General features: G+C 42.7%; 1 protein-coding gene across 3 annotated transcripts in view; it reads right to left on the bottom strand.

Annotated features, from left to right (window-relative positions):
• Positions 1-696: 696 nt before the first annotated feature.
• The window catches only part of Bbs9 (Bardet-Biedl syndrome 9), a 425,345-nt gene continuing 410,253 nt past the window's right edge, over positions 697-15,788 (bottom strand). For all 3 annotated transcript variants that reach the window (XM_006991684.4, XM_016009926.3, XM_016009929.3), the window contains 2 exons: positions 1,284-1,391; positions 697-1,123 (listed from right to left, as the gene is read on the bottom strand). In XM_006991684.4, the coding sequence (XP_006991746.1) occupies positions 1,092-1,123; positions 1,284-1,391 (140 nt within the window). In that variant the 3' untranslated portion in view covers positions 697-1,091. The remainder of the gene's footprint in view (positions 1,124-1,283; positions 1,392-15,788) is intronic.

Here is a 15,788-nt window from a genome sequence, read left to right as displayed (position 1 = left end):
TGAAAGCTGTTCCAGTTGGTCAGAGTGTTGGGACATGCACTAGACCATGACATCTTTGTTCTGGTCTCTATGCCAGAAGCTGCCTCCTGTTGTGTGCTAGACAATTAAGGCTGTTACATTTTCTGTCGAGCCTCCCACAAAAGGACACTGTAAATAACAAATGAGGCATCCTTTGAGTTTTTGATGCTTCACATATTAAGAAAAAAACCAAACCATAAGCCCCTTTCCCCTGAGATTTAACTGAGACTCATCTGAAAACTAACATGAACATGTTTAACTGATCAGTGTTACATCTGAATCCTTACTTAGGCAAAACCCAAAGTAAGTAAAACCTCTGCAATTCCTTATACATAAAACATTCTGTTTTAATAATAATAAAATTATTATTAAATAATAAATAATAAAATAATAGTAATAAAAAGTTGTGACCCCCTTTATTACCTGGATTTGTAAAAGGCACCACTCACGAGGGTGACTGTTAGCGTACTCGCTTCCTAAAGTATATTCACTCCCACTAGAAACCACCCTCTTCCACGTTAGCTCAACAAAGCAAAGATGACCACAGCTCCGACCGCTTCTTTTACTTATTAAACAAGATCACCCAAGTCTTACTGTGGAGTAGCAAACTTTTCAGTTTCTTTAAAAAAAAATACAGAGAAATCACATGTGTAACTCTTATTATAAATTATGTCCAAGTTATTGTTTGACAATTATATGCTTTATTAAACTTGATACATTTACTACATAAGAATTCTGTGAAAAAAATGGGCTATCAAATTATTTTACATCTGGATCCCTGCATTATAAAGCCTGTCCCCAAACTTTGCCATCTTGCTATTCCCTCTGTCTATAAGCACTCATGACTAAAGGCAGCAACAGTTTTCCTGGGAAGAAAAGATTCTTCTTTCATCTTTCAGATGACCCTTCTGTGATATTCCAAGCCCTCCCAAGCACAGTCAAGCCCGGAGCCTATCTCCACGAAGTCACCCCCAGGGGTGAGCTCAGCACAGCACCAGGGTAGGAGCACAATGTCCACACAGGGTCAGCCTCAGAAAGGGCGTCTTCTTTCCAACCAGTCAGCTTTACTTCGACTATTCCAAAACTCCTTGGAGGGCTGTGACTTCTGGGAAGAAGAAACAGAGAGGAGTAGGTTTGAATATCCACAGAAATGGGAAAACTGCCCAGTCACCCACACCAAGACATAGATGTCAGAAAACAAGTAGTTTTGCAAAAGGCTCTCCAACATGTCAGAAGTGGACCAGAGTGCCACTGTTTTCTCTCACCAGGCACGGGGGTCTCTGCAATGAGGTGCTTGTGGTTGGTAAACAGGTCTGCGGATTCTTCTAGTGATCTCTCCTCTATGTCTGACTCTGGGATTGGAGCACAGCCACCTGAATGGAAGACACAAGCAGTATTGTAAGCAATCGCTGAGGAAATCCATCTCTCCACACAGTGACCACAGCTCAGAAGTACACTACACTTGACAGCAGTAAGTGACATGATGGAGTTTGCAAGAGAGAAGCAAAAACGTTTGTGTAAATGTCTTGTTTTATTCAAAGTCCTGGGAATGCATTATTGACACTGAAGCCATGGTCGTGTGATTGGAACTTGGCAGAAGTGACAACAGCATCATCCTTCAAATGTCCCTGTTTGGTCAGAAAAAGCAAAACCTACATCAAATCACTACCCACAGCATAACAGCCCCTCTGCAGAAACTCTCCCCCATCCAGACCATCAGAAATTGTGAAACACATAGAATACATACAGAAGAGAAAGAGCACCCCCTCCTGTGCAGAGGAAGGCTACCAATGTTCTATGACTATGGAGGGGCTTCTCTAGACTTGATTCTCTCCCTGAACCCGGCACCTTATAGGACAGACACCCCCACTTCATAATGTAACAGAAAAGCCATGGAGCTGCCGTGTGGGACACGTCAGTACAAAGGGGGATCAAGGAGGAGCTGATTTGCGAAGCCTGAGGATGGACCACTTCGCTGCAGTCATCCAAATCCATGTGTGAGCTTCCTGATGAGGTCAGCAATGCCGTCTATTTTGCTATTGCTTCCTGGAAGTGAGTTAGCACGCTGTATACTGTACAGGTTTTTTCCAGAGCCTTTCTTCTTCTTAATGAAGTGTGATTTCTTTCTTCTGAGTGTTCTCACACACTGAGTCCAAAGCCTCGGCACTTAAGTTTGGTCTTATGTGTGAAAAGTTTTATGATGCTCATGACATTTTGAGAAAAGACAGTGTGAACATCACTTTAGAAGAGGGGGCAGAGGCAAAATCCAGCTCTGAAGGAAAATGCACCTTGCCACCCACACCCCTGCATCTTCACTGAGAAATAAATTGGTGAGGGAAACTGGAGAGAAAGGTTTCCAAGTTCATAAAATGAGAGGTCCCCTGGGAGCACTGGATTTATCCATCAGTGGGTGGGGTTGAACTGGCCCAGCTCTGTCTGCAAATAGCAAGGCCCCACCTGTAAGGAGAACCAGGCTTAGTTTTAGTCTCTTTCCAAAGCAAAATCATGACAAGAACTATTATTATTGTGCACTTTCTAGGTGCTTAAAGCTCCCTATACATTATCTCAGTTAATCTCTGTACCTCATACCATGAGTAGATATTATTCTCACTTTAAAGATAGGAAACTGGAGGTCTCGTGAGATAGGGTAAATCACCAAGGTCACACAGGTCTGTGGGGCTTGAATGTTTGAGGAAGCCCATAGAATAGCCTCTTTCTTCCCTTGTCCACCCCTTCTAACTGAGGTGGAGAAAGGCAAGGCACCTGGCAGTGGTGAGCAGGGCTTGGAAGCCCTACCCAGGCCAATGACAGGGAAGAGCAGACCGAAGGGGTACACTAACTCTGTTGAAGGAACACTGTCCCCACAGAGAAAGGGAGAGGTGCAGTTTCCACCGGAGACCCACAAATCATTGACTTCCCATGCCCAGTGCGACAAGGTAGGAAGAGAAAGGGACCGGGAATGATACACTCATGAAGCTCCCTTCACATACAGAAAAACTTGAGGAGTGTGGTAGAGGTACCCGCTCCAGCAGGCGAGAAACCGTGCAGTATCTACTGTCTGCAGCAAGTTTCCATGCATGAATTACTGTCCACCCTGGCTCCTGGCTGACTCACTGCGAGGCGAGACTACATATGAGGAGGGCTTAGGGATTACGGACTGTCCTAGCTTTTTGTAACACGGGCACAAAAGGGAAAGTCAATGGTTACAGATAAACAGCAACCAACACAATTTCTTCTGTATCCAGTGCTCTACTCTCCGGATGCTGTAATGGGCAGTGACTATGTGTATCTCCTCTCCACCCCTCAGAAATTCCCATTTCCTGACTAGACACACCGCAGAGGCTGACCAGTCACTTGCTCTAACAATACAGGTCATTTGTACCTCCATGTAACCAGATTGCTCAACCAAGTGTTGAGTCTAATCTCCTTGCCTTGGGTCCTATTTTATTATAAAATTAACTGATACTAGATGTAGTTATAAACACCAAGTCTTCAAGATGGAACTTGGAAGTCAGACTGGCCACTCATCTGTAAGAATAAGGGGCCCCATGGCTGGCTGCTAGAAGGAATGGTAATCACTCCCGTATGCAACTGCTCATTCATGGTTAATCGAGATGGACATGCAGAGGTCAAGATGGAGATTCAGCTGCTGGGGCATGGGAATGTCCATCGTGATAAGGATTCCAGTTTAGGATGGCTGGTTCTAAGGACCAGATAACTTGCTATAGGAAAAGGGCAGGCTCAGTGAAACTAACGGGCCAAGGAAGGTAAATGCAGAAAGTCAGGGACCCTCCTGGTGTCATTGGAATAAGTGAGGCCATCTTCTCAGCACCAGAAGGAACACCTGAGAGCTGCTTCAAAACTCAGAATCCCAAGGCCAGCCTATACCAAATTCATCCTTAAATCTGCTAAAGTCAGATGGTTATATTTGGTAAGAATTTTGCTAGAAGATGATGTGTATATATATATATATATATACATATATATATATATATATACGTATATATATACATACATACATACATATATATATTTGTTAAGATATTAAAAGTAAGCAATAAAAAGAGAGAAATAAAACATAAAATTTCCAAACTAACAGACTCTCTGAAGCTCATCCATGGATGCGAAGCCCGGGTCCCATGGACGCCAGATGAAGTACCCTTGGCTTAGAGCCCATTCCATAAAAGGAGAAAGGGAAGAAAACCCACAGCTGGATGGAGTCCTCCAAATACAAACAGCCTGTGTGAAAGGAGCCAACAAACTGGTAGATTCAGCAGAAACTGGGGATTCCTGACCTGATACCAGGCAAGGACCTGTGGGAGGACAGGAGCGCAACAGTCCTGGGCACCCGCTGGGCACTGGGCACTCTGCTGATGCACATCTGCAATATGCTAACTCACTCCATCATCAAACACCCTCCCCCAAAGGGCTCCTTCCCTCACTATATTGCCTATAGAAACCAATAGTTTTAAAAATGTTTGGATGTTGTTTTGTTTTTCAAGATAGAGTTTCTCCATGTAGTCCTTGCTGTCCTGGAACTTGCTTTGTAGACCAGACTAGCCTTGAACTCAGAGATCTACCTCTTCTGCCTCTGCCTCTTGAGTTCTGGGATTAAGCTACCACTTGTGGCTTAAATACTTTAAAAATACATAATGTGAAATGTCTAAAGGGAATTACCAAAAAATGAAAGGACAAAAGATGCCAGCTCTTATTTTTAGGTATGAGAGTCAATATTTGCCAAGTCCCTTGTCAATGGCTACACATATTTTCAACAATTTTTTCTCAGTTTCAGGCAACAGAAGATACAGTCTGGCCACACTGTAAGCACTGCCATCTACAAGACATGGTCTGCCTTAATTAATGGGATGTTTAGAATTGGGGTCAGTAATTACAGAACTCCCGAACACACCAGAACCTTAGTTATCTAAGACTCCATCAGCCAGTAACTAGTTCCTTTTGGCAATAACAGAGGCTTCTCCCATTTCATCCACACCCTTTCCCACATACATCCTACTTCCAAGTTGCCACAGTGTTCAGAAAGTCTCCCCCACCAATGCAGACATCCAAGTTTTGCTTCCGCTGTTCCTTCTGTCACCATGGGAGACCCACTTCTACCTTCTCCTGGGATCTTTAACAAGATGGATTCTCATTGAGGAACTCTGGCATGTGAAGTGAGAACTCTGGATACATTTTCAGAAGAGAATAATGTTTTCAGTAGCCACTACATTACAGAGTTCCATTACAATTAAGCTATTTGCTTTAAAGAATTTCTGGGCCAGTCTGGAAACCTATATATAAAAATTTTTAAAATGGCACATGCATTATGAGCATAAAATAACTCAGGAAAAAAGGTTTATAAGTTAGAGATTACATTGATGATGTTAGAAAAACAAATCTATATAGAACTTTACCACATCATTCACATCAAATTGTCCATCAAATTCTGTATCTGATCACTCACCCTTTCTGTAAACTAATAATATTTGAATACACGCACATAGAAACCTGCTTGTATTTAGAAAAGAAAGTAGAAAATTTCAGCAAAAAAACCCTCAATGACCAGGAATTACCTCAGCATTTGAAAAGAACATTAGGACTTTTCCTGGATTCCAAGTAATTCTCAAACCTGTTTCTACATTCAAAAGCAAATTGTAAGAGACTTCTTTCTTACGGAGAACACCTATTATCAACAGAAAATTACGTGGGGGTGGGGGATGGGGGCAGGGAGCTGGAGGGAAGGAGGGGTGAGGGGGTGAGGCTGGAGAGCAACAAAATGAGCTCAGGCTTTCTCTGCAAGGTGCTGTTCCGCAGTTGACAGCATTTAAAGGTTAAGATAGAAGAAAGGAAGAAACAAGTACAGAGATCATCTAGAATACTGGAAACCAAAGTCAGAATGCAAGCTGAGCAGCTTTACAGTGACTGTGGGAGCTGGCGTGGGAATGGACGGGGCAGGCAGAAGCCAAGTCCTCTGTCTGCTCACTTCCATGACACAAAGACTTCATCATGGCCAATTGCGTGTGTGTGTGTGTGTGTGTGTGTGTGTGTGTGTGTGTGTGTGTGTTCTTTGGTATTTATAAACAGAGGACCTTACTGACAACAGGCAATACAATCACCAAGGCCAATTTTAAGGAACAAATGTGATATCTGCAGATACGGAGCTTGTCAGTGTAATACAGTACTGCAGAGATACTGTATTGATTTCTGGCGACTTATTTTCAGGACAGCCAGAATAACAAAATAATAGGATCAGAAACCAAGATAAAGTATCTAGGAAGGGGGCTGGAGAGGTGGATTTCACACAGACTGACAGAGCCTGCAGCTAAGACCCAGCTCCAGAGAAAATAGGATGGTCTCTGCAGACGTCAGCACTCCAGGCAGCTGGCAGCTCTCCCACTCAAGCCCCACCTGCCGCCTCTCCCTCTTCCTCCTGATGCGTCTCCTAACACCTGATTCCACCCCAGTGAATCGTGGTGGCCCAACTAGCCTGCCTCACTTTTACTTTGCCCTCAGCCTAAACCAGGGGCTTGGCCAGATGCAAATACTGTTTGGCCTCTACAGACCAGCTGGTCTCTGCTGCCACTGTTGTGACGAAGCAGCCAAGTTCCATGTGTACGCGTGACCATGTGCTGGCTGGGTTCCAACAAAGCTTTATTTACTAAAGCAGGTGGTGGCCCAGGTCTGGCCCACAGGCAATACACTGCCATTCCTGACCTAACGAGGCTAATGGGAAGGTGCTCGCTCAGCATGCCTTAATTCCCAGGCTTGCTAGAGGCATCTGTAACACTGCCAGATGCCTTATCTTACAGCATCACCACCAGCATATCTTCTAGTTACCACAGCAGTTCCAAAGAATCATTGCTCGTCAGCAAAAATGCTCTTGTTTACACAGCCACCAACTTCTGCTCTCTTACTAGACTGCTTTTCTGAAATAGTTTCAGCTGTACAGAAAGATTCAGTAGGTTGTACAGGACTCCCATGTACCTTTATCGCTCTCCCCACATCTCTCACTGGTGTGGTGTGGTTCTACATTGAGGAGCTAATGCTGGCATGTTGCCTTGACAAAGTCCGTGCTTCTCAAAGATGCCCTTCATTTCTACATACTGTCCATTTTCTGCTACCGATGCTTTCCAAAATACCAACGGCTTTGGTGGTTCTGTCTTCTTGGCTCTCCTTAGTTGTGACAGTCTTTCCTTGTTTTGGTGGCCTTGATGGTTTTGAGATCTACAGGTCAGCTGTACAGATGTGTGGTAACCCAGGCAACTGCTTCCCCGCTGCACTAGCGCCCAGGCTGCTGTCCGTCTTTCTCCTTCATCCACCCACTTCTAACACTGGATTCCACCTGCAGTGAATCCCGATGGCTTTTCTGCTGGGGTTTGGCTGGGGTTTTTCTTATGATGAGGCAGTGGAAATACTAAGGGGGAGTTTGTTCATATACACACTATATTAATATGGCCTCTGGGTGTTTCATCTGCTCTGAAAAGTGAAACCAAGTAGGCAGTGAAGGGGGAGGCCACAGAAGGGAGGAGACAGCGCACAGTGCTGAGGGGCAGCAGGAAGGTCCTCATCACTGCGGTGGACGCCCAGGGCAGGGGCAGGTAGAGATCACAGGAGACCGAGAACACTCTCTTCAGCATATGGCACATTCCACCTTTTTATTAATTTCCTCAGGATACTTTTGTGGAGTCGAAGAACTTTGGTTTTAAGTTCAAGCGACTTGACTTAAGGGACACTAAGAAAGAAGCTGAGAGAGGGCGGTCGATGTCATTAGAGCTTTGACAGTGACGCCTCTTTTCCGGGACTGAATCGCCTGCATTTGTCCTAACTAACAACACAGAAAAAAGTGGAAGGGTGACGACCTGCTCCGGGGGTATATCTAAAGACTTCTGGACCAGAAGATGAGGCGAGAATCGGTTTTTCTTCTCGTGCATTTAAGAAGTATCCAGCAAGTAGATAATCACAGAGAATCCCACAGGCCCCGCTCTCTACCTGCCTGGCAAAGTCCAGTTTTCACAGCCTGAATTGCCACTAAGAGTTAAAAGGCAGAAACCTCGAAAATACATTCCAGGGACACTTTTCTTTTCATCAAGATTCACTTGACGAAGCAAGTTTGGGTTTGTTTTTTGAGGATGACATTCAAACCTTACTTCAAAGATTTATAATTCATGTGAAGTGTGAGGAATGGGTGTCTTTCTAAAAACCACACCCAGGAACTCTCTGTAAGTATAGTCACTTAAAAAATTGACTCTCTTTCCCTCACTTATTCCTCCCTCCCTCTCCCCTCCCCCTTTCCTCCCTTCCTCTCTCTATCTTGCTCTTCTCTCTTTCTGCATGTTTACACATATGCACCCATGGACAGTAATGACACCATCCATGCTTACACACTGAATTGTTTCAGGTGTACAAGATCAGCTACAGTCTAAAAATATTAAGTGGAAAACTTCACAAAGAAACAAGCAAAAGCATTTCAGCTGTGTGCAGTGAGGGGAACACAACAAAATCTTGCATACACTGATCTGACGCACCTCTTCCAACCCAGTATATGCATCATCCCTTCGTCCAGTGTATTCACGCAGCACCTACTGACCTGTCAGTCACTAGGCATCATCTCCATTGTGAGATCAACTACAGCGGTAGTGCAATGTAACACTGACTAGTCTTACTAATGACCCCAGGCCTCAGGAAGACTGACACTGTCATTTGGATATGACGAGCAGAAGCTGCAAAGTACTACCTGGAAGTGAAAGGGGTAACACTAACTTTAACTTAATCAAATAAAAAAAGAGTACGCTGAGAAGAAATTTTACAATCATGAACTTGTCAAGAAAAAAAGATTGTAACTGAGTTTGCACATCTGTTCCAGCTGTGTTTACCACTCAGAGGTAGGGTTCAGCACTACACGTGCTTTCGTAATCACTATAGAGCTTGGAACCTGGTGCCTGCTGTATATAGAAAGGTTTTCCTGATAATTCTCTACTTTGCCATGTTCTAGTTGTATCAAATATAGTTTTTCTAACCAAAGGGGGAAATATGTATGAATGTATCCTGCTGTATGCTTGTATAGAAATTTTGGTTGAGTATTTATAAATATTTTGGCAAAAATAGGAGAATGGAAGAAAGAACAGTGAGTAAGGGAGAAAGGTAAGCAGAAAGAAGAAAGAAGGAAAATTAGCCATGTATTTTATTTTTCTCTGTATGTACTTCCATGTAAGATAATTGAGGTGCCTTTCTGAAGGTACAGATGACAAGATATCAAAGCATACAAAAAATGTGAGTGGCTAGAAATTTAAACCTGAATAGATAGCTAGTAGAAAGGATTGTGGATAAACACAGACAAGGACTTAACGAGGGGTGCAAAAGTCTCTGGAGAGAAAGTGACCAAGTCTCTCTCAGCCCTTGGTCTCAGCACATGCTCTTCCTCCAGTCTCCACACCAGTGGCCCAGTCTGTCCTCACTGGGTCTTGACATTTCCTTAAGCAATTACCACAGTTGGTAACGCTATGATTATTGGGGTGATTTTTTTGCCCATGTACACAAGCATGCGTGGATGTGTGTGTACGTTTGTGTTCTGTTCCCACAAGCCTATTTGGAGAGCCATCACAGTGTGAATTTGGGTTTCCAAAGGTGTTCACTGAAGCTGCTTTCCAGAAAAACTCACATACAAGATAGGTTAATAAGGACCAGAGGCACAGACCTTGTCAACGCTTGTCTTAGAAACTATGCCCACAGGGAGTACTTATTCTCTCTCATGTGTTTCCACCATACATAGTTAGTCAGGTTACTACCATATAATATAATGTGGTTCCTACTCTTTCTGCTTTTTATTTTTGAGATAGGCTCTCACTATGTTGCCCAGGCTAGCCCCAAACTCTCAATCCTCCTGCCTCAGTCTCCTAGGTGCTAGGATCGCAGCCATGTACCACCATGTTAAGACCAAACTGTTCCTGGAGGATATATGCCAATCTCTCATCTCCGTTTTCCTTCCACCCACTACTGTGTATAATGTGGAAACATTAACTTGGCACCATTGTACAGCTTTAAAACTCAACAAGACGGAAATAAATTGTCTTTCTGTCCAGTCTTGGATTTCCAGTTCCATGACATATTTCACTTCTCTGTTGCCCGAGAATTCATTCTCCGACTTTGCTCTCTTTCTGTAATTGTAGGAACCACACTGATCACACTGGAAACAGCCCAGCCATCAGCAATGGAGAATCATGCTTAGCTGTAGAGAGGCATGTGAAGGTCACCGGTGAGTGTGCCCCACATAAAGCCCCGTGGAATGCGTGCAGCTCCACTCTGTTGCCTAATAACCAACTTTGATCCCCCCACACAGTGAGAACTTAAAACACATTCAAGACTATGCATGTACTCCATGCTTAAAAATATTTCCATTTCTCACCTCCCAGCAGATACCAAGTGTGTGAATAAAAGGGAGCCTACTACATTTTAAGAGGTCTAGCATGTGTCTCAACAAGTTTTAAAACCCCCATAAAGGCTGAACACTCAGCCCCTCGGGCTATAAGGGCTCCAGTCAGAGTCTGGATTTAAGAGAGCAGGGTGCTCCTGGCATTAAGATATTTCCACAACTTTAATAACATTAGGTGCCCGAGTGTTGTAGCTGGACCACTGGTTAGAATATAGGCCTACTTGATGGAAAACATTAAGAAATTGCAGGAACACAGCTATTTCCATCCATTGATGATTGTGTAAACAGAGTGTACCAAGAAGAAAAAAAAAAGAAGGCTTATTTACAAAAAAAGCAAGCACAGTCCATAAATCCTACAGATTGGAAGGGATCCAGGCTAAGAATTTCTCCAGATGTCAGTCCGTAAACAGGGCTTCATAAAGTGAATTCCCCCAATTAATTGTTGGCAAAATTATCTCTAGACTGTATTGGCACGTTGTGTGCCCCGCTGTATGTGGGAGGACCGGTGACAGCCTCTATAGATTGTTTCTGATACATGACATTCAGGGGGAGAAGGCAGGGTGGGCACATCCCTGACGCAGTGAGAAGGGACCATAAACTCATCACTCTGGGACTTGGAGTTCTGCTGGCCCGAGGAAACAAGAGCTCGCAAATTTGTGTGCATTACATCTGTTTTTCTAACACATTAAGTTCTTAACCTGCAGCACTTACAGAGACACACACCCAGTAAGAATATAAACATGGAAACTTTAAAAAAGCTACTCACTATTTTGTTACCACCTCCAATCACAATGTTTTTACACATGTTAGCGAGGCTGTTAGAACATCCAGATGCGATTACAAAAGCAATGCCCGGTCATTGTGAAAAGGTGGGGGAGAGGAGAAAGCTAATATCCACTTCCTCTGCCAGCTGATCAATGTCTGGAGCACTCTGCCATAACATGCAAGATCTACTGCCTTTTAACTACATCTTTCTATACTGATAAGTCGAGTCATTTTTTTTTTTGTTCAGAATGAAAGCAGTTGTGATTTCCATTTCATTTTGAAATCTTAAGGAAATTCAATGTACAATTGGAAAGAGGCATAACTCTAAGACATTTCCATTTAAAATACTTTCCTGCCTTGCTCTTCAGAGGCCCATGCTCTCTCACAGTGCACAAGTGAGACAGTATAGCTGTAGCTGTGAGAGAAAGGAAGCCAATAGCTCTGCAATAATAATCTCTGAAAACCAGGAGAATGGAAGCATAACCCTGGCATGTCTGGACACCACACAGAATGAGAGCTGGTGTTCTTCGTGGCTTCCTCTTGCAGAAGGGGATCCTAGCAACCATTCTTCATCTTAAGCTTCTTTCCACAAGCCAACTAAAAGCCAGAACCTTGATCAGATTCTATTGGCTTGCTTAATAATGGCAGAGTCTAGGAGGTGAGACTTAAGAATTAAGAGTTGAGCTGGGCCCCTGCCTTACAGGCAGGTGAAGGAGAGAGACAAGAGAGCTCTCTGGAGAAGGAACATCACATCACTGTCTTCCACACACAGTGAGGACACCGAATAAACACTCAGGACTCCTTCCAATGCAACTGCACTACCCAGTGATCTGAATGTCCATTAAACAATGGCATGCTTTGTGGAACAAGGAAATATACACAGGTTGGAAAGCTAGATCATCAACCATAGCAAGAGACATTCTAAAAGGAGGCATGTGGCTGTGTTGTGAACCTGTGCTTTGCTTTCCTATATGTGTGTGTGTGTGTGTGTGTGTGTGTGTGTGTGTGTGTGTGTGTGTACATATAGATGCATGAATATATGGATGTTGGATGTATGCATGCACATATGTACACACATACATACACATGGATACACATATGTATGTATGTATTTATGCGTACTTTGATTCAGGGTTTTAATGTGTATCTAGGGCTAACCTTGAATGCTTGATCCTCTAGCCTCAGCTTCCCAAGTGCTGGGATAACAGATGCAAACTACTTTTTCATGTGGAAAATACAGCATTTCCTTTCTGAGAGATGAGGGTTAAATTAAGGCTTATAATGGATTTATCGTAGTGCTCTGCAAGGCATAAGCCCACCAATGAGTGCTGGCCATGATTTTCAGCATCAGCCCCAGCTGATGTCAGTCATTTCCGTTCTAGCCAGCTGTGCATTAAACAGCAGGCTATGAGGCCAGGGAGGATTATATGTGACTTTCTAAGATCCACATAGGCAAAAGTTGATGGGACATGTAGACCAGTGGTGGAATGCTTACTGCCAGACCTGGTGGCCAATGGAAAAAATATCAACAAAGTATTAAAAACAAATCATATTCCTTTTAAGAGGAAATTACTAGTATTCTACTGTCAAACAACCATTCTTTCTGAGATCACAGCAGGAATTTTAAAAGGGCAATGGTAGATGGTGGTGGTGGCGGTGGTGGCGGTGGTGGTGGTGGTGGTGGTGGTGGTGGTGGTGGTGGTGGTGGTGGTGGCGGTGGTGGTGGTGGTCATCACTGGTGTATAACTGCATTGGTCACTTTCTGTTTACCAGCAGCGTTCTTATTACTGGGAAACACAGCCCATCAGAGACTATGAACTAAATGGAGGAAGTATTAAGATGAAAGAGTGAAAAGAGTGGGAAGTTTGCTTTCTCATGGGAAACTGCACTGGCCAGCAGATGAACCTTGAAAGAGGAAGTCTGCTGACCTAGTGTTACTAAACATAGGAGGCAGCCAAGGAACAGCGAAGTAGGGTAATGTGTTTAAATGTATGCCTCGAAGGAAGCAAACACCAATTATTTTTATATGACTTTAATTCTCCCAGTGAATACTTTATGGGTGTTGGCAAGTCCTTCTGGAAAAGGAAGGGATTATTAATGAAGGATTTGGTGGCAACCACTTACCAGTACCCTGAGAAATAATGCTTAACAAAGAATCGTTTAGTTTATACCTCATCTCTAAAAGATTTGGAAACTTGAAGAATCTTTTCAAAAATGGTAAAAATGTAGTATGTCCACATATATTATCCTTTTCATTTTTGTTTCCATAGCCTATATGACAAACAAAAAAACTTTACATAGGAAAATAAATACACAGAGCAAAGTAGTTGAATTTTTCTCTCTCATGCAAAGAGTAACCACTCTTAATAATTTCTTTTTTCATAATTAAAACTTTATTTAAAAGAACCTGCAAATAAATAAATAAAAATACCATATGGTGGTATTTTATTTGTGCTGAAATGTAATTTTATTTGTATGTTAATAAATAAAGTTGCCTGGGGATCAGAGCTAAAAGCAAGCCATTTAGCAGAAGTCTGGCGGTGGTAGCACATGCCCTTAATCCAATCACATGGCAGGCAGAGTCTCTGTGTGTTCAAGGACACAGCCAAGTGGTGACCCTAACCTTTAATCCCAGTTCGAACCATAGAGACCTGGAGGTCTGTATAAACAGGCAGTGATGAGGAAATCATGTGGTTGGGTTTAGAGCCAATGAGAAGGTAGAACAATAAGAAAGGCAATAAAAAGATAGGTCACACAGGCGAAGGTCTCTCTCTCAGGGGAAGAGACATCAGCGACTGGTAAGCTAAAGATAGTCTTGGGTTGGGCTTCTTTAGTGCTCTGATCTCTTAGGCTTTAACAGGTATTTGGCTCTGTGTTTCTTATTTACTAAGACCGTTTAGAATTTCATCTACAATACCACACAGTGAAAGTAGCCACACTCAACATGTACACACCTTAATAAACTTGTATGAAGTCAGAACATCCATTCTGACCTGTAGGGCTCCACAGTGGATCTTTTTTTGTTTGTTTTGTTTTGTTTTTGATTATTGTTTTCTGTGGCAGGGTTTCACTCTGTAGCCCTGGTTGGCCTGGAACTTACAATGTAGACCAAGATGGCCTCAAATTAATGGAGATCTGCTTGCCTCTGCCTCCCAAGTGCTGGTATCAAAGGTGTGTGCTACCATAGTCAGCTTCACATTAGATTTTACACTTTCACTATCAAACACACTTTTATATACTTATATCCACCACAAAAAACCCTGAAAAATCTACAACAGAGTTAAAACTAGGAGAACAATTTCTTTATAAACTCTTTATGTGACTCATGTGTCCATTTTCTGCATTTAGCCCTTTCTCATCACCTAATAGTGACCCTTTATTGTTCTCCTTTCCACATGATGCACTACCCATCTGCACATTTGTTTACATATCTATATTGGGCTAGGATCCATGAAGTTCTTTCCTGAGGTGGGTGACCTTATTATCACATTATAGTCTCTAACTCTACTCATTTTCTTGTGAACTTTGTGATTTCATTTTTGCTAGAGTTGAATTACGTATTACCTGACTGTCATTATACAGTCCTCTGTTGATGGACAACTATACTGGTTCCATTTCCTCGCTATGGTAAGTGAAGCAACAACAAACACGGAGGGACAAACATCTCTGTCGCAGGGTATGGAGCTCTCTGGGTATATATGCTCAGGTGTGGAGTAACTGGGTCATATGGTGGCTCTATTTTTTTTTTTTTTTGAGGAATCCCAATAATTCATATGGAACCACAAAAGACCATAAATACCTAAAGCACTCCTAAGGAGTAAGAATGCTGCTAGAGGTATTACAGAACCCAACCTCAACTTACACTACACAGCCATAGTGACAAAGACATTCTGGTATGAGCATAAGCACAGACAGGTAGAACAACAGACTATAATAGAACATGAATATTCAACAACAAAGTTACGCCCTCCTAATTTTTGACAAAGGAGGTATAAATACACATTGGAAAAGAGTGCCATTCAACAAATGGTGCTGGAAAAACTGGGTATCTGGGTGCCAAAGAATGAAATTGGGTTCATAACTTTAATTTTGTATAAAAATCAATTCAAAAATAGATCAAAGACCTTAAATTAAAACCTGAAATGCTGAAACAGCTAGAGGAGAACCTAGGAACTCTTTCTTAAGACACTGGCGTAGGACAGAAGTTTCTGAATAAAACACCAATAATACAGGAACCAGCTCCAGGTCCCAACAGATGGGACTACAGCAAAAATATAAAGTTTCTGCATAGCAAAGGAAACTAACAGCGGGGTACTCAGCCCATGGAATGGGAGGAAAATCAGTTTGGTTTTTTTTTTAAGAAACACAAATGGCTGATAACTATTTTTTAAAGTGTTCGATATCCCTCGCCCTCAGGGAAGTGTAATGAATAGTATTTTGAGATGCCACCTCACTCCAGTCATAAGGGTCATCATCAACTAATCAACTGTCAACTAATGGTGAAGAAGATGTGGAGGAGAGGGAGTCTTACTCAATGCTGCTGGGGTACCAGTTAATTCAGCCATTGTGGAAGTCAACT

The sequence above is a fragment of the Peromyscus maniculatus genome, chromosome 7, assembly GCF_049852395.1.
Source record: "Peromyscus maniculatus bairdii isolate BWxNUB_F1_BW_parent chromosome 7, HU_Pman_BW_mat_3.1, whole genome shotgun sequence".
In the NCBI taxonomy this organism is placed as follows: domain Eukaryota; kingdom Metazoa; phylum Chordata; class Mammalia; order Rodentia; family Cricetidae; genus Peromyscus; species Peromyscus maniculatus.
The sequence above is the reverse complement of the archived record's forward strand: the minus strand, read 5'-3'. Positions and strand labels throughout refer to the sequence as shown.